Source organism: Aspergillus wentii (assembly GCF_001890725.1).
Source record: "Aspergillus wentii DTO 134E9 unplaced genomic scaffold ASPWEscaffold_5, whole genome shotgun sequence".
NCBI classification, from domain to species: Eukaryota; Fungi; Ascomycota; class Eurotiomycetes; order Eurotiales; family Aspergillaceae; genus Aspergillus; species Aspergillus wentii.
In genome coordinates, this window is record NW_024467836.1 from 1,037,214 (window position 1) to 1,054,983 (window position 17,770).

Below are 17,770 nucleotides of genomic sequence, written 5' to 3' on the forward strand. Positions count from 1 at the left end.
GCGCCAAGACCAAAGCCACAGTGCGGGGAACAACCAAGACTTCGTATGCCACCAGATTATCAGAAAGGAGATCAGTAGAAGAGAATAAAAACTCATATTATATCCATGGATTAGATGGATCTATCTGTCAATTCGTATCAACACATAACCAAATACACAACTTTTAAGGACTAATAGGGGAATCCCATAAGAGTTACACATAAATCATGCAAACGCCAGCTGTTTACCCATGCAGAACACTTTTTTAGAAGGAGATCTTGGTGCCCTTGTACTCGGGGATTCCACCACGAGCACGGTTGGGAGGGCCTCCGGCACCGCCGCCGCGTCCGCCAAAGCCGCCACGGCCACGGCCACCACCGCGTCCACGGTCACCACCTCCGCGACCACCACGGCCACCACCACGACCGCCGAAGCCACCACCACCGCCGCCGTTGTTCTGGCGAGGAGTGCTGAAGTCCAGGCGGACAGCGCGACCGTCAATGTCGACGCCGTTCAGGTCGTTGTAGGCCTGGCGGGCCTCATCAACAGACGAGAACTGCACGTATCCGAAACCCTTGGGGCGGCCCGACTCGGGGTCGGTAGGCAGACGGATGCCCAAGATGCTACCCTTCTCACCGAAGACCTCGGACAGAGAGTCCTCGTTGGCGCTGAAGGGGATGTTGCCGACGAACAAAGTGTCACTCTCAGGGCTGGCCTGGTCACCGAAAGAACGGGCACGAGCCTGGGCGCGGTCCTGGCCACCAGCAGCGTTGTTGGATGGGCGACCGCTGGCGTAATCAAGGTTGATCTTGCGGCCATCGAGCTCAGTGTCCTTCTTCTCGGCGTAGGCCTTGGCAGCATCGGCGCTGTTGGTGAACTCGACGTAGCCGAATCTACGAGAGGCAATTAGTATTTTTCTTCAGACATAAACATGAATTTGTTGCAACTTACCCACGAGAGCGACCAGAGTCACGCTCAGTCACAATGCGAGCACCAGCCAATTCACCGAAGCTCTCGAACTCGCTGCGGAGCCACTCCTCGTCAACGTTCCAGGAAAGGTTGCCAACGAAAAGGTTGGTGGCTCCAGTGTCAGCGGGCTCATCGGTCTTCGACTTCTTGGGGGTGGAGGTAGTCTCCTCCTCAGCCTTGCGCTTCTTGGAGGGCTTCTCGCTCTCCTCAGAGTCGGAGTCGGAGTCGGAGTCGGATCCAGACTCAGAGTCAGAGCTGTCAGAGTCAGAAGATTCCTGATAATGTTAGTGACAAAGCTTTCGAGAACCATTACGCAACACATACCTTCTCAGCCTTCTTCTCCTTGGGGGCCTCCTCGCTGTCAGAGTCAGAGTCGGAGTCAGAGTCAGAGCTGTCGCTAGACTCCTTGGCGGCCTTCTTGGGGGCCTCCTTCTCGTCAGAGGACTCGGAGTCAGAGTCAGAAGACTCAGACTCAGAATCGGAAGAGGACTCGGCCTTCTTGTTGTCCTTCTTAGCGGGCTTCTCATCCTCAGACTCGGAAGACTCCGACTCAGACTCGGACTCGGAGGAAGACTCGGCCTTCTTGGCCTCCTTCTTGTTGTCCTTCTTGGTCTCCTTCTTAGCAGGCTTCTCATCCTCACTCTCGCTGCTGCTAGAGGCGTCCTTCATGTCCTCATCGCTGTCAGAGTCAGAAGACTCAGACTCGGACTCGGAAGAAGACTCGGCCTTCTTGGCCTCCTTCTTGTTGTCCTTCTTGGTCTCCTTCTTAGCAGGCTTCTCGTCCTCGCTCTCACTGCTAGAGGAGCTGGAGTCCATCTCCTCGTCGCTGTCAGACTCGGACTCGGAGCTGCTAGGGGTAGGAGCCTTCTTCTTCTTGCTCTTGGACTTCTCCTCCTTGGCAGCGAGGTCCTTAGCAATCTGCTTGCTCTTGGACTTGGAAGCAGATGCCTTGGTGACACCAGAATCCTTAACCTTGTTCAGGGTCTTCTCGGCACCCTTGGTAGCCTTGGTAGTAACCTTAGTCTTCGACATTTTGAACTAGAAAACAAGCTGCGTTAGAGATGGTTCAAAGAGGATGTGACATGTGCACATACTAATTAAGTTTTTGTGACGTGAAAGATATGTGCGGCAGAGCCTTCGATCCCACAAACACCCGATTTGAAATAGAAGAAAGCCAACTGATTTCAAATTGCCAGGAGTGATTCAATCACAGCTGGACGTAAATCTCAATTGAAGAGATTTAGCACGAATACCCACAAGTAACCCACAACGACAGTGTTCAAGCCCACAGAGACGATCGGTAAATACACGAAAGTCTAATATGAAACCCACGAGGAATAGATTGCAGTATGCCACAGCCCACAGCCCTCAGAGTAATAAGCCCACAGGATTGTCTGTTGAAGTGTACTTTGCAAAGTACGGCCCACGCTGGTTAGTGAGTCTATTAGGGATCAGAAAGACTTCTGTTATGATTATCTTTTCACTGGAGTATATCCAAATGAAGAAGATAGAATGTGATAGATAGAAAAAAGATGTAAGGGTAAACAGGGGTGAGAGGAAGAAGGAGAGAAGAAAAAAAAAAAAACTCGAGCTGGGGGAGCTTTGATAAGGAAGAGAAAAAAAAAAGTTCGAAGGCTGGCAAAAAATCTATGACACCGCCTGCTATATCGGCTCTAGTTGAGGCACCTTGTGGGTACATTGTGGATACTTTCCCTGCCGCCGCAATTGGCTGGAGATGGATGTCACTCCGCCGTACCGACCACTTTCATGGGCAATCCTCCGACGGTTCACCAGAGCTTCACGACACTCTGTCCGCACCCCTTGGATCCAGAGGTGTCTGATATACTACATATCGTTTCTTTTTCTTTAACACTGATGGAATTCAATTGACGTTTTTCTTTCTGCATCTTTCGAAATGCCCCCTCCAACGCCCTCGTCCCATCGCCCGCGGAGAAAGAGAAAGTACGCCGCATCCCCCGGCTCAAACAATAACCTCATACTGGATACTGGAAACGGCAAATCGTCGCCTGCATTTCCATTGGTTTCTTTCTTATGGGCTGCTCGAGCAGGCGTCTCTCAATGGCTCATTCTGCCTTTAATTCTGATGACCGTGGGCCTGTTTCGTTGGGCTGTTGGTCTATGGGGATATTCTGGTAGGAACAAGGACCTCAGTCATATGGAGATGAATCAAAGTTACTCATTGTTTTTTCAGGTTTCCAAGTACCCCCGATGCATGGTGATTATGAGGCGCAAAGACACTGGATGGAAATCACGAATCACCTGCCCATGTCGAAGTGGTATACATACGACTTGCAATACTGGGGCCTCGACTATCCGCCATTGACCGCATATCATAGTTGGTTTTTGGGCAAGATGTATGTTATAATCTGGCATTATGTCTCCCGAGGGCCTCTTTACTAATAGCTGGTAGTGGTTCCTTGTTTGACCCTGCATGGTTTGCCTTGGACGCATCCCGCGGTATCGAAGACCCTCATTTGAAGGTGTTCATGCGTGCGACAGTTGTCGTCTCCGAGTATCTTATCTACATTCCTGCGGTTGTCACTTTCCTTCGCCGATACACCAGGATGCAAGATGTCCACGTGTGGTCTTGCTCGATCGCCCTCGTTGCGGTTCTCATGCAGCCCGCCACCCTTCTCATCGACCACGGTCACTTCCAATATAATACTGTGATGCTGGGTCTCGTGGTTGCGAGCTTGGATGCTATCCTGGCCGGACGCATTCTTTGGGCATGTATCTTCTTTGTGGCTGCCCTAGGATTCAAACAGATGGCGCTCTACTATGCACCAGTCATGTTTGCTTTCCTTCTGGGTGTCTGCATTTTCCCCAGAGTGCGGATCCTGCGTCTCTTATGCATCTCCCTCATCACGATTGTTGCATTTGCGGTGCTTTTTGCACCCCTCATCATTGGTGCATCCAGCGCTGAAGCTCGAAGCATTCTTGCCTCTGTTGATGAGCCTCCTCTATTGCAAGCACTCCCCATGAAAATAGACAAGAGCTCTCTATTTTATGCACCATTGTTTCAGCTAATGCAGATCATTCATCGAGTGTTTCCCTTCGCTCGTGGCCTGTTCGAAGACAAGGTGGCCAATGCCTGGTGCGCTATTCACACGTTCTACAAGCTCCATCGCTTCGACTCGAGCCTTCTCCAGCGGGTATCACTCGGCGCCACCTTGGCCTCAATTTTGTTGCCCTGTGCCATCATCTTCCGCCATCCACGCGCATCTCTTCTTCTTCCAGCTTTGTCCACTACAGCTTGGGGTTTCTTCCTATTCTCGTTCCAGGTTCATGAGAAAAGTGTCTTGCTTCCCTTGCTCCCCATGACTCTGCTTCTCGCGGGCGATGGCGGACTGAGCAAAGAGACTAGGGCCTGGGTAGGATGGGTTAATTTGCTCGGATCGTGGACAATGTTCCCTCTTTTGAAGCGCGAGGAGCTCCGAGTTCCGTACTTCGTCGTGACATTACTCTGGGCATATTTGATGGGTCTCCCCCCAACGTCTTTCGAGACCTACCGGAGCCGAGTCGAGTCGGAGGAATCGAGTGCAGGATTTGAGCCTCATATCTTGACGAAGCTTCTCCATTTTGCCTTCTACATTGTCATGATAGGATGGCACGTTGTGGAAGCCTTTGTTCCTCCCCCTGCTGGAAAGCCCGACCTGTGGGTGGTTTTGAATGTGCTAGTTGGAGCAGGAGGGTTTGGTGTTGCTTATTTGTGGTGCTTGTGGAGGTTGATCACGCAATGCCGAAAAATCGATTGCCGGGCGGCTGAAGAGGATAGCCGGAAAAGGAAACAGTGATGGTGCATCGAAGAGCATCTGGGGCGCAAATTAAATAGGCCATTGGCTATTTCTTGAACTGATACCCATCTTTCATTCTAGTATCTACTTTATTTCGTGAACATCATTTCAATGCCATTCATATAATTGGTTTCATGCCGTATCCCTCGTTTTTGGAAGGGATGAGAGGTTCTTGCTATTAGTACACCTGTCTATACCTAAGTCCTCCAGACACGTTCATGATTTACATTAAGACCAGTAACTCCAACAGATGGATGCTAATATACAGTATAACAGTGGTGCCCATGCCCTAACACCCGTCGGATATTACAAATGTATCGACCATCGACGTCAATATCGGTTATATTGACAAGTTATTCAAACCTTGAAGCCAAACCCGGCCATGCAGGTCTTGTATTGCTCGATCGTCGACTTGCACTCAACTGTCGGGTCATCGGATTTCGAAAAGAGCATACAGTCATCGCGGGCGGTCTTTTCGGGCTTGCAAACGCAGCAGGGCTATTAAAATTCGCGTTAACCATGATTGTTCTTTTGTAATTGTAGTGCCTTGTTCGTCGGCAAGAATATTCGGTGTTCAAGTCGAACCTACCTTGGGCTTCTCAGTTTGCGATGCTTGGGCAGGTGCTGCGGGCTCGGGAGCCTTTTCGCCTATTTCCATGAGGAATCGTTAGCATTTCTATTTCTCCAATGTTCTGTTGATTCGATGCAGTATCGGCCGGGGATAGATGCGGAAGTCCGGACAAATGTATGGAAGGGAATCAATCACTTACCGCTGGAGGAACCGAATAGCCACGACATTTTGATATAAGAAAAATGAAACAGAATAGCAGCAATATGCAATTTAATAGATGCTGGGATAATCAAGCTGGAGATAGCCAGGAATTCGTCGGAAGAGAAATATGGGCAATGCTGATTAATGTCGTGATGCGCCAGAGATAAGCTGCGCGAGTGGTCGCTGCCACCTCCCGCAGCGGCGATCGGCGATTTTCCCTTTGTTGATGTTTTATCGTTGATGGCGGTTTTTTCTCTTCCCCTCCACGGTCCTGATATTCGAATTGAATCCACCACACTCCTTGTCGTTTTCCTTTGATCTCGTATTGAGATTTTGATTTGGGTTACTTTTGCGATACTGTATCCTGATATTCTTTGAATTTACCTTCCTCCCTTCACATTTTCCTCAATTGCCTCTAATCTGTGCCCCCCTGAACTACCCCGCCATGGCCCCTCCAAAGGTCTTTTCTCTCGAAGGCAAGGGCCTCAAGCTCGACACCGCAGAGCATATCGAGGCCCAGATTCAGCCTCTTCTTGAGAGCACCGATTTCACTGAAATTCGCCTCGGTGGTAATACTTTGGGTGTGCCAGCCTGCGAGCGCCTCGCCCCCGTTCTTTCTGCGCAGAAGAACCTCGAAGTCGCTGAACTCGCTGATATTTTCACCTCCCGTCTGCTGTCCGAGATTCCCCAGGCCCTGACCTCCCTTTTGAACGCTCTCCTTGAGGTCCCGACCCTCCACACCATCAACCTTTCCGACAATGCCTTTGGCCTCAACCTCGCCGCGCCTTTGGTCGACTTCCTCGGTCGCCACATCTCACTGCGCCATCTGATTTTGAACAACAACGGACTGGGTCCTGCCGCCGGTACCCTCGTTGCCGATGCACTTACAAAGTTGGCGGAGCGCAAGGAAGAAGCTCGCAAGGATGGCAAGGAGGTCCCGCTCCTCGAGAGCATCGTCTGTGGACGCAACCGTCTGGAGAACGGTAGTATGGAAGCCTGGGCACGTGCCTATAAGGCGCACTCTAAGGGCATTCGATCCGTCAAGATGACGCAGAACGGAATCCGACAGGAGGGTATTTCGCACTTGTTGAAGGCAGGTCTGAGTCACGCCAGCGCTCTTGAGGTGCTCGACCTGCAAGACAACACCTTCACCATCATGGGATCGACCGCCCTCGCGGGAGTCCTGGCGGGCTGGCCTGCCCTGCTCGAACTCGGTGTTGGCGACTGCCTGCTGTCGCCGCGTGGTGGTGTTAAGGTCGCAAAGGCCCTGGCTGAAGCCAAGAACCCCAAGTTGCAGACCCTACGTCTTCAGTACAACGACATTACCGCCGAGGGTGTGAAGGGATTCCTACACGCGACAAAGACAGCACTGCAGTCCCTCCGCCGCATTGAGCTGAATGGAAACAAGTTCATGGAGGATGATTCCAACGTGACCGAATTGCAGGAAGTCTTGGAAGCGCGCAAAGAGGAGCACGGTACTGATGACGACCCAGAGGACATGTGGGGAGTCGACGAGCTCGACGAGCTCGAGGAGGAGAGCGAAGAGGAAGAAGAGGTCGAGTCCGAGGCCGAGTCCGAGGAAGATGAGCACAAGGCGGACAAGCTTCTCAAGGATACTATCAAGGCAGAGGACGAGAAGGTCGCCCAGAAGGAAGACAGCGATGTCGACAAGCTGACCGCCTCTTTGGAGAAGACGGGCCTGTAGGCCCCATCGGAGAAACTTTTGGATTTGTTTGTCTTTCATAGAAGAACTTGTTTCCCCCTCCCCACCCGTTTTTCATCATATACCCAATGCGACAGCAGGTCAGGTTGTTAGCTACTCGCCTGGTGGTGTCTGATGCTATTCGACATACGTCCAGTTTGGCTTTCACCAAGGGTTTACACGAACCGACGCTCACTTTGAGCGGGCTTTACAAACCCCCGACCGGATTGGTTTTCGGCCATTCCCACTCTCCTGAACATTATATCGTTTCTACGAGTGTACGTTGGACAGGATTTTTGTCTTGTTTTCTCTTTTCATTTTTATGCCCATACATGGATTTACGAATTGTTTTCTGGGGTTGTTGAACATAGACTCATTCAATGGTCTTTCAGCGATCATCACATCTTACCCCGCCGATGTATATAATGTTAAAAGCAATATTGATGTCATTAATTGTCTGGACTGTCTTGGAATAATCGAAGCCTCAGTGATGCTGTATACAGAAGAGGCTAAACTCAAAGAGGCAACTCACGTGCTTCCACATGGGGCATTTCCTAAAAGAGCATCGCGGGCTTGGCGCGGAGCATCGAGGGTCTCTTCCTCTACGCCTTCATTTGATCCTCTTCTTCACTCTCTGCCTCCGCCAACACATCTCGTCCTGGCCGGTATTTTCGTCATATATTAAAAGTCGCTCATATATAGCGTCACTCTTGCCTTACTTTCGTCTCTTACCCCGGCGCCATCGGTTTCCTAGGCCTCGAATCATCGCGGTGAGTGACCCCGTACGCCGCTCCCTTCCCCTCATCCATCATCCTGTCCTCGCTTCCAAAGCCCCGATCATCGCAAAGTGCTATAGGTCTTGGTTATTAGTTGCGCGATATTTGTTGGGTCTCATTGGGTGTTACGACTGGGATTCGGTTGGCTAAGGCAGCTTGGTGGACTTTGCGACCGCCAATTCTGGCCGGACTTTGCGCGCATTCCGATACTTTCCTTCATCGATTTCTCACATTGTCAGCGTGGCTACAGACATACTGATCATTGCAATAGACGTCATTCTCGGCAATTTCCGTCGATAACAGTACACCACGTTCCGAGAAACCATGGCTATGGACGCCAAAGAGATCGAACTCAAGACGAAGGCCTTGACCAAGGCCGCTACTCAAAATGAGCCCGCGGCTAACATTCTGGCGCTCCTCAAGGAGCTCCAGAAGGGAGTGAAGGCTTCAGAGGATCTGCTGCGGTCGACCCGGGTGGGAATTATCGTCAACAAGTTCAAGCAGCACAAGTCGGCCGACGTCGCCCGTCTATCCAGCGAAATCGTTTCCAAATGGCGCAATGAAGTCAACAAACAGAAGGCCAGCGGATCACCAGCAACAGCCAGTCAGCGGTCGAGCGGATCGCCGCGACCGGCCCGTAACGGCACAGCATCACCGGCGGCCGCTACGCCTTCGGATAAAACATCTAAGCTGTCCGTGCCACCGGACAAGAGAACATGGAAGGCGGACAAGGTGGATATTAACCAGACCTCAAACCGAATCCGTGATAGCTGTATCGGACTTATGTATGATGGTCTGTGCCTCGGCTCGACAGAGATGCCTCGCGCGGTGCTAGCCAAGGCATCGGCCGTGGAGGCGGCCGCGTACAATACCCTGGGACCTGAGACCAAGGAACAATACCGTACCAAAATGCGCAGTCTGTTCCAAAACCTGAAGAACAAGTCGAACCCAACTCTCCGTACACGCGTGCTCAACAACGATGTGTCGGCAGAAGACTTTGTGCGGATGAGCCACGATGAGCTCATGTCGGCCGAGCAGCGCGAGAAGGAACAGAGAATCAAGAAGGAAAACATGGACAAGGCCATGGTTGCACAGGCAGAGCGCAGTATCAGTACCAGTCTGCAGTGCGGCAAGTGTGGCCAGCGCAAGGTCACCTACACCGAAGCGCAAACCCGCAGTGCTGATGAACCGATGACATTGTTCTGCACTTGCTTGAACTGTGGAAAGTCATGGCGACAGTAGTTTTACCTTTCTTCACTGTTTTACTTTTATTTTTCTTTCCCTTTTTTTCCCTATGTATCATCGAGATTTAGGCTACTGCCACCAGGCATGGAGTTTCGTGGATTACTTAAAAGACGGCCTTGCTTTCTCTGGGGAGTTGACCCAGGGTTTTTTTTATTTCAGAAGCGCAGATAGATGAATGAATGTTGTATGGAGTACTCGACCACCTATATACTGTAAATCAACAACATCAACATAAACATTAACGTCATTGTTATGTAAGGTCTGCATGACACTTCAATAACCCCAACCTCACCCAAACACATCCACCACATCTCAAACTACCCATCAACCAAATCAAAATGCATACAAGAACCACCCTCCTCGAACCCGCCCAACGCCTCTGCAAGGCCTTCTCAACCGGCGCCCCAATCCCCACCATCCTGGCCTCCTTCACCCGCAACCCACTCCCCCTCGTCCACGAACACGGTCTGCCGAGCCTAACACCCTTCCTCGGGCGCACCTTCACCGGCACAGACGGTGTAGGCCGGTACTTCGAGATCATCGCCGACCTCCTCTCATTCGAGAACATGACCTTCGACCCGGAGGAGCAGTGGATCGTGGATACGGTGTCGATGGCGGTGTCGTTGCGAGGGCATGCGAGGTTCGTATACAAGGAGACTGGCGAGGGGTGGGAGGAGACGTTTGCGTATCGGTTGGGGTTGGCGGAGGATGTAAGTGATGACACTGACGGGGGGAGGGAGTTGAAGGTGCAGGAGTATCGGGTGTGGGCAGATACCGGGGCGGCGTACTTGGCGAGGATTGGAGGGTTGAAGGGGGTTGAGGGGGAGAAGGGGGAGACGAGGAAGTCGTTGGATAGGAAGGCGAGTGGGTGTGGGGATGTGTTGGGGAGTGGGATGAGTGTTTATGGGAGTTGTGCTTGATATGCAGGATGTTGGAGTTGTTGATTGTTGTATCTTGTGTTATGTCACATCCAATCTATCCAGTGGGTATTTCCTTCTTTCCCATCTGCTGTTTGGAAGACTTTCCATGGGGAGTCATAAGGAGCGTATTCTTTCCCGTTCATGACGACGTCCACTTCCCCCTCTGTACGTCCCGTAGCATTGAACCCAGGCCCGTAGGCCTTGTACTCTGCCATGACAGTGTCATTGGTGAACCGACTCACCCCATCCACAACCCAGTCAATATACCCACTAGCCTGGATACTCCCATCTTCATACGTATTAGCAAAGATAGACCGGTGCAGCGAGTTCCACGGCCTGCCCAGAGCACAGGATCCTGCGATTTCCGCAGCCACGGACGAATTGGCTGCCTGCACAGTCGAGCCGACAATGTACACGCCGTATTTGTTTTCAAAGGTCGTGTTTGTCCCTTTCCATGCTGTGATGCCTCCGCCACAGTTGCGGAGGAGAAGCTGCGATGATTCAATCCATGCTGTGCCGAAGCCGTACAGAAAATCTGTCTGGCCGGCGATGATGTTTTTGTAGAAGTAGGCGTTGCCTAGTTTACCCACGTATACCTGGTATAATTAGCTTATCGCTTCATTCCAGCCCTTCAGCCAGAACATACTGTATCCTGATAAGAATAAAAACCACAATGATAAAACCCCCCATTCGCACGACTCAACCCAACCGCCAACGCCGGCCCATCTGAGTTCTCCGAGAACGTATTCCGGAAATCAATGTTATACGCGCGGAAATCAACGTTCCCAAACGGTGTATCCGCGGGCACCGCGTACCCCGTCGTCCCGGAGCCGGTCAGACTGGCTTCCAGCGTCGGAGCCACGGTGAGGACGCTCGTCAGAGCATTGTCCATGCTGGCGCCTGTGCTATCATTGTTGGCGGAGGCCCAGGAGATGGTGACTTTGTTCTTGGAGGCGTCGGTGAGATGGTCTGTTTGGCCTAGGAGGGTGATGGGGCCGGCGCGGGTGACGTTGACTTGTTCTGTGTACTCTCCTGCTAGGATGAGGATGGTCGCCGTGGTGTTGTCGTTGGGGAGAGACTCGATGGCTCCCTGGATGGTGGAGAAGTGAGCATTGGAGGATGATTTGGAGACGATGATTGTTCCTTCAGGGCAATACTTCAGAGAGGTCTGGCAGAGCTGTCTTGAGGGTTGCAGAGCAGCCGCATACACAGACACTGCGTAGAGCAGAGCGAGCAGAACGAACTTGGCCATCCTCAACATGGAGACAATTCATCAATTAACAACTTCATCCATCTCCATCATCAACGACAGACTACACTTAAATACTCCCAGCATCGGGAAATCTTCCATCAACCAACGACCTGGAAAAATTGCGCAAAGCACATGGTAGCGGGGGATATATCCAACACGACAGAAACCAAGCATGACAACCAAGTCTTAACTCGTCTTGATCCAATCGCAGAAAGCAGAGCCAAAGCTGGAGAAGAAAGATCCCCCGCACTGCGAGATGGTATTACCCCAGACGGGGAAATAGAGATGGCGCCGGAGAATTGTAGTCCGCCTGTTAGGTGCGTTCGTTCTTGCATCTTGTAAGTTGTGCTTTTGAATGTTGAGAGTATGTGCATGTGTATGTGTATGTGTATGAGATATAAGCAGCTTCCTATTTCCTATCCTGACCTGATTTGGGTTAGTCAAGATGTAACTGTAAGCAGGGCTATCTTCCAGGGAAGTGAGTAGAGCAATCGGCAGCACATCAGTACTACAGCATAAGCATTCATAAGCCTAATCAAGTCATTCATAGTAATGCAACAGCAGATTGCATAGTGAGTGAGCAAAGCAAAGCCCATAACTATCGCAGCCACATGCTGGAATCACCAAACTCACGGCCGATAGCACATAATCACCGATGGCAGGGCAAGACAAAGCATATCCACTGACCACGCGTAGAGTAGACTGATAGTCGCAACCATCGCCAAAAATGCCCAGTCCAGAAGAGGATCAGACCATCTGGGCCGGAATGACGATAAGCAGGATTGAAAGTCTGGCCTAACTCGCAAAAATCAAACACGGACGAAGATGGGAATGGAATGTGGACGAAGAATTCCCGTCGCGCCAAAAACACACGGTAATTGCCTGAGGCAGTACAATACCGGTAATTAAAGAGAAACGAAATACCATACGATAAAATACGGTAAACAAACGCAGTAAGTAGACACGAATCATCGCATGATCAAGAAAAGCCAAGTTATGACTATTAATTATCCAGTGTCGATTATTGCACAATATATCTCTTCGTCCGCGCAAGAACGAGAACGAGGCCGAGCCAGCGAGGTCAGCGATTGAGCGAGGGAGTCGCCAACTAGTACTATGCGCAGCTCACGCGAACAACTGTGGAGTCATGACGCTGGGCAAGACTCAGGTCAAGTCAAATCGCTGCGTCGCAAGTCGAGGTACCCACCACAGCTATCGCGTACCTGCATCAGCCAAGAAAGGCGAAAGCGCGAGGAATTTCCAGGTTTTCTGTGCTGTCAGGTACCTCGGCCAAGTGGCCAACGGAGGATGCGAGACTGCGAGACGGGGCTGTCGGGGGTGGTCCGACGTGAAGATTGTTACTCGAGAGAGTATCGAGGCAAACTCAGCAAGAGGCGGTGGAAGGATGCAGCAGGCGAACTAGTTCCTTAGCTCTGGAACCATTCCGGGCCAAAATGCGCCGTTCCTGGCTAGGAGGATGTTCGGTGGAGTTGTAGGAGATTAAGTCAAGTCGATCGAGGAAAAGGGGGAGGGGTTGTGATGTGGTGAACCTGTGATTGCAAGGCTGATTTGATTATGGTTATGAATGTGATTATTGTAATAGTTACGTAGAGTTAAGAAGCAGTTCATTGAAATCCCTTGATTGACTAAAATTTACCACTATTAATGACATACATACATGTAAAGAAAAGAAAATTGACTCTATCAACTGAAGAGATCAAGGTAATAAGGGAAAAAAAAAAGTCTATAATACTGTAAAGTAATAAGCCGGGTGAGTAACCAGCTTAATGCATGTATGCAGGAGTGATATCCAGTGCGGAAATTAAGTAAAAGGAATGAGTGCACTCAAGCAGTTTACTCATCCTCCTCAGCCTCAGCCTTGGCACCAAGGGTGTAGCGGGACTTGCCGTGGGCATCAGTCTCGTGCTCGATGGACAGCTTGGAGAGATGGCCAAGCAGGTTCTCGATCTTGGTGTCAGCCTTGGAGCGGGTCTTGCGGCCAAGGTTGTCGAGGGCGGGGATGATGGTGAGGAGGTAGTACACAACGGCAATGATGACAGTAACACCAATGGAGTAGGCCCAGATGACAACGACGGTGACAATGTCAGTGTCGTCGTTCTCGGAGAAGGTGGCGGGGTCCTTGGGGCTGGTCTCATCGTAGCCGGACAACCATCCGAAAACACAGAAGAGGGTGGCGAGCACATCGACAATGAAGATGGCGCCAACCAACTGCCAAGAGGGCCAGGTCTTACCACCACGGGTGACGAAGATCAACCAGTTCTCAGTAAGGGCAACCTCAAGGAAGAGGATGGGCTGAGGAGAACCGAAGTTCTGGATGATACCACCGTTGGTCAAGAAGAGCGAAGCACGGATGATCCAGGTGGCGGCAGCAAGCAAGATACCAAGGACGACGGAGATAACCCAGATCTTGGGCAACTGCCACTCGACGGGACGGGCCTCGAAGTGAGCATTGTCGTAGGCAACGGCGATGGTGGCCAAGTCAGCGAACAGGGCGATGAAGACGATCAGGTCGGCACGCATGGTCTCGTTGATGATGATCATGGAGGTGACAAGGTAGATTTCCAAGTGGAGACACAGAGCGATACGGTACTGGATGTAGGCCTTCATACGCTGGAAAATCTGGCGGGCAAGCTTGATAGCATCGACGATGGTGGAGAGACCGGGGGCGAGGAAGACAATGTCAGCGGCGGCCTGGGCGGCCTCGGTGGAACCTTCGACAGCGATACCACAGTCGGCCTTCTTGAGGGAGGGAGCGTCGTTGACACCGTCACCAGTCATGGCAGTCAAGTGACCACGCTGCTGCAACATCTCGACGACCTGGTACTTGTGCTCGGGGAAAACCTCAGCGAAACCGTCAGCCTTCTCAACGAGGTCGTGCTGGGCAGAGCCGGCAAGACCACCGTGGATGAGACGCTCGGAGTCGTAGACCTTGGTAGAGAGGGCAAGCATCTTGCAAGTTTCCTTGGCGATGGCAATGGCGTCACCAGTCAACATCTTGACGGAGAGACCGAGAACCTGGGCTTCAGCGATGGTGTGGGCAGTGTCCTCACGAGGGGGGTCGAACATGGGGTACATGCCCAGCAATTGCCAGGGCTCACCCTCCTTCTGGACAGCAACACCAAGGGAACGGAAACCACGGCGGGCGAACTCGGTGGCCTTCTCACGGTAGAGGTTGGCCTCCTCCTCGGAGCACTCGGACATGTTGAGGATAGCCTTGGGGGCACCCTTGGCGCAAGTGTAGCGGACACCGTCGCAGGTACAGATGGTGGTAATACGCTTGGAGACGGGGTCGAAGGGAGTGTACTTCTCGGTAACCCAGTTACGGGCGAGAATCTCACGGGCCTTGGGGTAACGACGGAGAGTAAGGACGGTGACCTTGTCAATGGGGTCGAGGTTCTTGATGTTGTGGTTGGAGGCAATAGCGGCGACAGCCATCATCCAGTTGACGTCAACACCCTCAGAGACGAAAGGCTCACGGATGGACAGCTGGTTGGCAGTGAGAGTACCGGTCTTGTCAGAGCAGAGAACATCGACACCAGCGAGGGACTCAATGGCAGTGAGCTTCTGGACAATAGCCTTCTGCTCGGCGAGGTAGGCGGCACCGACAGCGAGGGTGGTGGTGGTGACAACGGGAAGACCGACGGGGACACCAATGATGAGCAGAATCAAAGTGTAGTGCAGCAAGTTGTTGTCAGAGTCCTCGGGGGTGGCGATCTTCAAGTGACGGTAGAAACCACCAATCCAGGCGGCGACAATCCAGAACATGACGAGAACGAGCAAAGAGGTACCGATGTTGTCCATGACAGCCTTGAAGTGACCCTGGTCCTGGGCACCCTGCACCAGAGCAGCGGTCTTACCAACGAAGGAGTGCTTAGCAGTAGCAGTGACAACACCGTAGGCCTTGCCACGCTTGCAACCGGTGGTGTAGTAACAGGTGTCGGCCATGTACTTGTCGACAGCGAGAGATTCACCAGTGATGGCGGACTGATCGATGGCAACGAGGGAGACACCGGTGTGGGCCTCGTTGACGTCCTCATCCTCCTCATCCTCCTTCTCCTTGAGGGTGTCGTCGTTGGCGGTAGCGAGGTATTCCTTGTAGCGCTCGAAGTTTTCGGGCTTGTCGTAGTCACAGATCAGGCGAACATCAGCGGGAACGACGGTACCTTCCTCGATAATGACCTAAAGAAGCATTGAGTTAGATGTGGTCGAAGGTGACTGGGAATCAAGGGATGCGTACAATGTCACCGGGAACGAGCTCACGAGCCAAGATCTCGGATTCCTGGCCGTCACGAATAACAATGGTCTTCATAGCAATATCACCCTTGAGAGAAGCGACAACGTCGGCAGCCTGCTTCTCCTGGTACCAACCGACAACAGCGTTAAGCATCAAGATACCGATAATGACACCCAAATCGATCCAGTCACGCAGACCAGCAGCGAGAAGGACAGCCAATTCCATAACTGGGAAGACGTCAGAATCAATGCTGCAGACACCAATTGAGCCAATTGCAATACATACCATACAAAATAGGACCACGGAAGTAACCAATGAACTGGATGAAGAAGTTGGTCTTCTCAGTAGTCAACTCGTTCCATCCAGCGCGCTTGCGACGAGGCTCAACCTCGTTGGAGCTGATACCAGAGCGGATGTCGGTCTCAACCCACTCGTCGGGGCAGACGAAGCCATCGGTGTTGCCCTCACCACCCTTCTTCCAGAAGGCGTACCAGGGCTTCTTACCACCCTTCTCGCTGAGAGCACCGGCACTCGAGGTCGAGCCACGGCGCTTGTCACGAGCGGTGGAAATGTAACGGTTCAACGCGGCATACTCGTCGAGGCCAGCGCCATCGTTAAGATCAGGTGCAGGTCGAGAATGGTCACCATTCTCCACGTCGGGAGCATAGGAGATCCTCCGCTCCGCCATTGTTGCTTCGGCTCACAAAGCCCTTTGGAACCCAACGATATGAGCAGACGCAAACAAGGAATGACAGAAGGATGGCAAGAGTCGGAATATTCCTATGAGGAGGAAGAAGAGAGAGAGAAGAGGGGACGAAGAGGAGGGAGAATGTACTCTTTAATATTTGGGAGGGGGGGGGGAGGGAGAGAGAGAGTGGGCAGGCCGATTAGCACGGGACCAGAGCAGAGCAAGTAGACAAACACGTCCCAAAGCTGTAGTCTTGCTCCAACGGGCGACTTTCCCAGTGCGTGTGGACCCACTCTTGGTTTTTTTGGTTTTTGGTTTTTTATTTTTTTATTTAATTTTTTTTTTCCTTTTTCTTTTTTCTTTTTCTTTTTTTCTTTTTAATTTTTTTTTCCCTCCCCTTCCCTTCCCTGGCCGAGAGCAGCAGCCACTGACACAGTCCACAGTGAATTCATGGCCGCTAGCCCCGAGAGGGTCAATTCCCTCCCACACACACATTTTTTGCTTAACGGGACAGCGGCTAGTCTGAGTTTTTTTTTTTTTTTCCTTCTTTTTTCTTTTTTTTTAATTATTATTATTTCATTTTTCCCACCCTTCCCTTCCTTCCCTCTCCAGACAAAAAGTGGATCCCCACCCTACTGGATGCAGTTTAGACTCAGCATGCGGAAAAACTCTGACCTTTTATTATTTTACATTATTATTATGTATTAGTATTATTTTACAAGAGTATGGTACCGATAGAGAGACAGCAGTAAAAGGGCGAAAATAATAATAATAATAAAATGACGATGATAATGGGATGGATCCCTTCTCCATAATCGGCAGAGCTGTGCCGAATATTTGCCCCCATAGTATTTGGGGGAACGAAGTTTCGTACCTACGGCTAACTACTACACCAGTACCTCTGTACCTGGCCCTGGTAGCATTGGCAATGTTTACCTTACTCCTTGGTATGTATGTAAGTGGACGGTAAAATTACAACGGGAGCTCGGCCTGGTAAGGACGCATACAGGGAAAATGGAAAGGAAAAAGGTAATTTATTTTTTTTTTCTTGTCCGCCCCAGCCCAGCCATCCCATCCAGACAGACACAGAGAGAGAGATAATTTTATTCATTACCGCGTGCGGGAGTTGCGTAGTTACCAGCGTTTAGTTACTATGCGCGATTTTCGAATTGGCTGGGATGGGATGACTTTGCAGCCCCCTCTCCCCCCCAGATTTATTATTATTATTATTTCGTTTCTTATCCTATGAAAATGACCTAGTTAATCAGAAAGGAAGGCGAAATAAGAAGGACAAGAAAATGACAAAAAAACACTATATGTCTATCATCAATTCATTGGCAGATGGTGCATATCAACTACGTTAGTGTGGTGAAGGACTGGTATCGGTATGTCGCAGC

The 17,770-nt window shown here is 51.2% G+C and overlaps 10 protein-coding genes across 10 annotated transcripts; 6 read left to right on the top strand and 4 right to left on the bottom strand.

Annotated features, from left to right (window-relative positions):
• Nucleotides 1–244: 244 nt before the first annotated feature.
• On the bottom strand, nucleotides 245–1,052 carry ASPWEDRAFT_114017 (putative nucleolin protein Nsr1; the record flags this gene model as incomplete). Its single annotated transcript, XM_040828456.1, has 2 exons — nucleotides 245–872; nucleotides 931–1,052. Coding segments are annotated over 2 exons (750 nt in total), but the record flags the coding sequence as incomplete, so codon positions are not given.
• Nucleotides 1,053–1,059: 7 nt separating this feature from the next.
• Nucleotides 1,060–2,175, top strand: ASPWEDRAFT_557445 (uncharacterized protein). Its single transcript, XM_040838250.1, has 4 exons — nucleotides 1,060–1,326; nucleotides 1,517–1,570; nucleotides 1,694–2,071; nucleotides 2,145–2,175. Exons 1-3 carry the CDS (start codon nucleotides 1,230–1,232, stop codon nucleotides 2,005–2,007), a joined length of 465 nt encoding a protein of 154 aa, XP_040687737.1. The 5' UTR covers nucleotides 1,060–1,229; the 3' UTR covers nucleotides 2,008–2,071; nucleotides 2,145–2,175.
• A 558-nt stretch (nucleotides 2,176–2,733) lies between these two features.
• ASPWEDRAFT_41965 (dolichyl-P-Glc:Man(9)GlcNAc(2)-PP-dolichol alpha-1,3-glucosyltransferase ALG6) lies at nucleotides 2,734–5,230 on the top strand. The gene is made up of 3 exons (XM_040835691.1): nucleotides 2,734–3,101; nucleotides 3,161–3,323; nucleotides 3,380–5,230. The coding sequence occupies exons 1-3, from the start codon at nucleotides 2,864–2,866 to the stop codon at nucleotides 4,761–4,763; spliced, it is 1,785 nt and encodes a 594-aa protein (XP_040687738.1). The 5' UTR covers nucleotides 2,734–2,863; the 3' UTR covers nucleotides 4,764–5,230.
• On the bottom strand, nucleotides 4,876–5,592 carry ASPWEDRAFT_41966 (copper metallochaperone COX17). Its single transcript, XM_040835692.1, has 3 exons — nucleotides 5,534–5,592; nucleotides 5,353–5,411; nucleotides 4,876–5,261 (listed from the first exon to the last, which is right to left on the bottom strand). Exons 1-3 carry the CDS (start codon nucleotides 5,559–5,561, stop codon nucleotides 5,121–5,123), a joined length of 228 nt encoding a protein of 75 aa, XP_040687739.1. The 5' UTR covers nucleotides 5,562–5,592; the 3' UTR covers nucleotides 4,876–5,120.
• A 388-nt stretch (nucleotides 5,593–5,980) lies between these two features.
• ASPWEDRAFT_112770 (GTPase-activating protein RNA1) lies at nucleotides 5,981–7,240 on the top strand (the record flags this gene model as incomplete). The annotated part of the gene is made up of 1 exon (XM_040828354.1): nucleotides 5,981–7,240. The coding sequence occupies one exon, from the start codon at nucleotides 5,981–5,983 to the stop codon at nucleotides 7,238–7,240; it is 1,260 nt and encodes a 419-aa protein (XP_040687740.1).
• Nucleotides 7,241–7,509: 269 nt separating this feature from the next.
• Nucleotides 7,510–8,250, top strand: ASPWEDRAFT_557222 (uncharacterized protein). The gene has a single exon (XM_040838249.1). It carries the CDS (start codon nucleotides 7,780–7,782, stop codon nucleotides 8,161–8,163), a length of 384 nt encoding a protein of 127 aa, XP_040687741.1. The 5' UTR covers nucleotides 7,510–7,779; the 3' UTR covers nucleotides 8,164–8,250.
• ASPWEDRAFT_557759 (transcription elongation factor DST1) lies at nucleotides 8,251–9,426 on the top strand. The gene has a single exon (XM_040838253.1). It carries the CDS (start codon nucleotides 8,338–8,340, stop codon nucleotides 9,253–9,255), a length of 918 nt encoding a protein of 305 aa, XP_040687742.1. The 5' UTR covers nucleotides 8,251–8,337; the 3' UTR covers nucleotides 9,256–9,426.
• A 170-nt stretch (nucleotides 9,427–9,596) lies between these two features.
• Nucleotides 9,597–10,178, top strand: ASPWEDRAFT_173499 (uncharacterized protein; the record flags this gene model as incomplete). The annotated part of the gene is made up of 1 exon (XM_040831076.1): nucleotides 9,597–10,178. The coding sequence occupies one exon, from the start codon at nucleotides 9,597–9,599 to the stop codon at nucleotides 10,176–10,178; it is 582 nt and encodes a 193-aa protein (XP_040687743.1).
• A 44-nt stretch (nucleotides 10,179–10,222) lies between these two features.
• Nucleotides 10,223–11,430, bottom strand: ASPWEDRAFT_113375 (putative pectin methylesterase; the record flags this gene model as incomplete). The annotated part of the gene is made up of 2 exons (XM_040828402.1): nucleotides 10,223–10,774; nucleotides 10,825–11,430. 2 exons carry the CDS (start codon nucleotides 11,428–11,430, stop codon nucleotides 10,223–10,225), a joined length of 1,158 nt encoding a protein of 385 aa, XP_040687744.1.
• Nucleotides 11,431–13,284: 1,854 nt separating this feature from the next.
• ASPWEDRAFT_173501 (plasma-membrane proton-efflux P-type ATPase) lies at nucleotides 13,285–16,373 on the bottom strand (the record flags this gene model as incomplete). Its single annotated transcript, XM_040831077.1, has 3 exons — nucleotides 13,285–15,630; nucleotides 15,689–15,912; nucleotides 15,971–16,373. 3 exons carry the CDS (start codon nucleotides 16,371–16,373, stop codon nucleotides 13,285–13,287), a joined length of 2,973 nt encoding a protein of 990 aa, XP_040687745.1.
• Nucleotides 16,374–17,770: the final 1,397 nt, after the last annotated feature.

What these genes read in the sequence shown, in the direction of transcription:
- ASPWEDRAFT_41966 (XM_040835692.1), bottom strand. Translation starts at nt 5,561, where the DNA reads ATGTCGTGGCTATTCGGTTCCTCCAGCG. An exon ending in GCTATTCGGTTCCTCCAGCG is followed by an intron (nt 5,412 to 5,533) that starts GTAAGTGATTGA and finishes TCATGGAAATAG; the next exon opens with GCGAAAAGGCTCCCGAGCCC. An exon ending in CGCAAACTGAGAAGCCCAAG is followed by an intron (nt 5,262 to 5,352) that starts GTAGGTTCGACT and finishes GAATTTTAATAG; the next exon opens with CCCTGCTGCGTTTGCAAGCC.
- ASPWEDRAFT_557445 (XM_040838250.1), top strand. Translation starts at nt 1,230, where the DNA reads ATGTTAGTGACAAAGCTTTCGAGAACCATTACGCAACACATACCTTCT. An exon ending in CTGTCAGAGTCAGAGTCGGA is followed by an intron (nt 1,327 to 1,516) that starts GTCAGAGTCAGA and finishes TCGGACTCGGAG; the next exon opens with GAAGACTCGGCCTTCTTGGC. An exon ending in CCTTCTTGGTCTCCTTCTTA is followed by an intron (nt 1,571 to 1,693) that starts GCAGGCTTCTCA and finishes GCCTCCTTCTTG; the next exon opens with TTGTCCTTCTTGGTCTCCTT.
- ASPWEDRAFT_41965 (XM_040835691.1), top strand. Translation starts at nt 2,864, where the DNA reads ATGCCCCCTCCAACGCCCTCGTCCCATCGCCCGCGGAGAAAGAGAAAG. An exon ending in TGGTCTATGGGGATATTCTG is followed by an intron (nt 3,102 to 3,160) that starts GTAGGAACAAGG and finishes TTGTTTTTTCAG; the next exon opens with GTTTCCAAGTACCCCCGATG. An exon ending in AGTTGGTTTTTGGGCAAGAT is followed by an intron (nt 3,324 to 3,379) that starts GTATGTTATAAT and finishes AATAGCTGGTAG; the next exon opens with TGGTTCCTTGTTTGACCCTG.
- ASPWEDRAFT_557759 (XM_040838253.1), top strand. Translation starts at nt 8,338, where the DNA reads ATGGCTATGGACGCCAAAGAGATCGAACTCAAGACGAAGGCCTTGACC.
- ASPWEDRAFT_557222 (XM_040838249.1), top strand. Translation starts at nt 7,780, where the DNA reads ATGGGGCATTTCCTAAAAGAGCATCGCGGGCTTGGCGCGGAGCATCGA.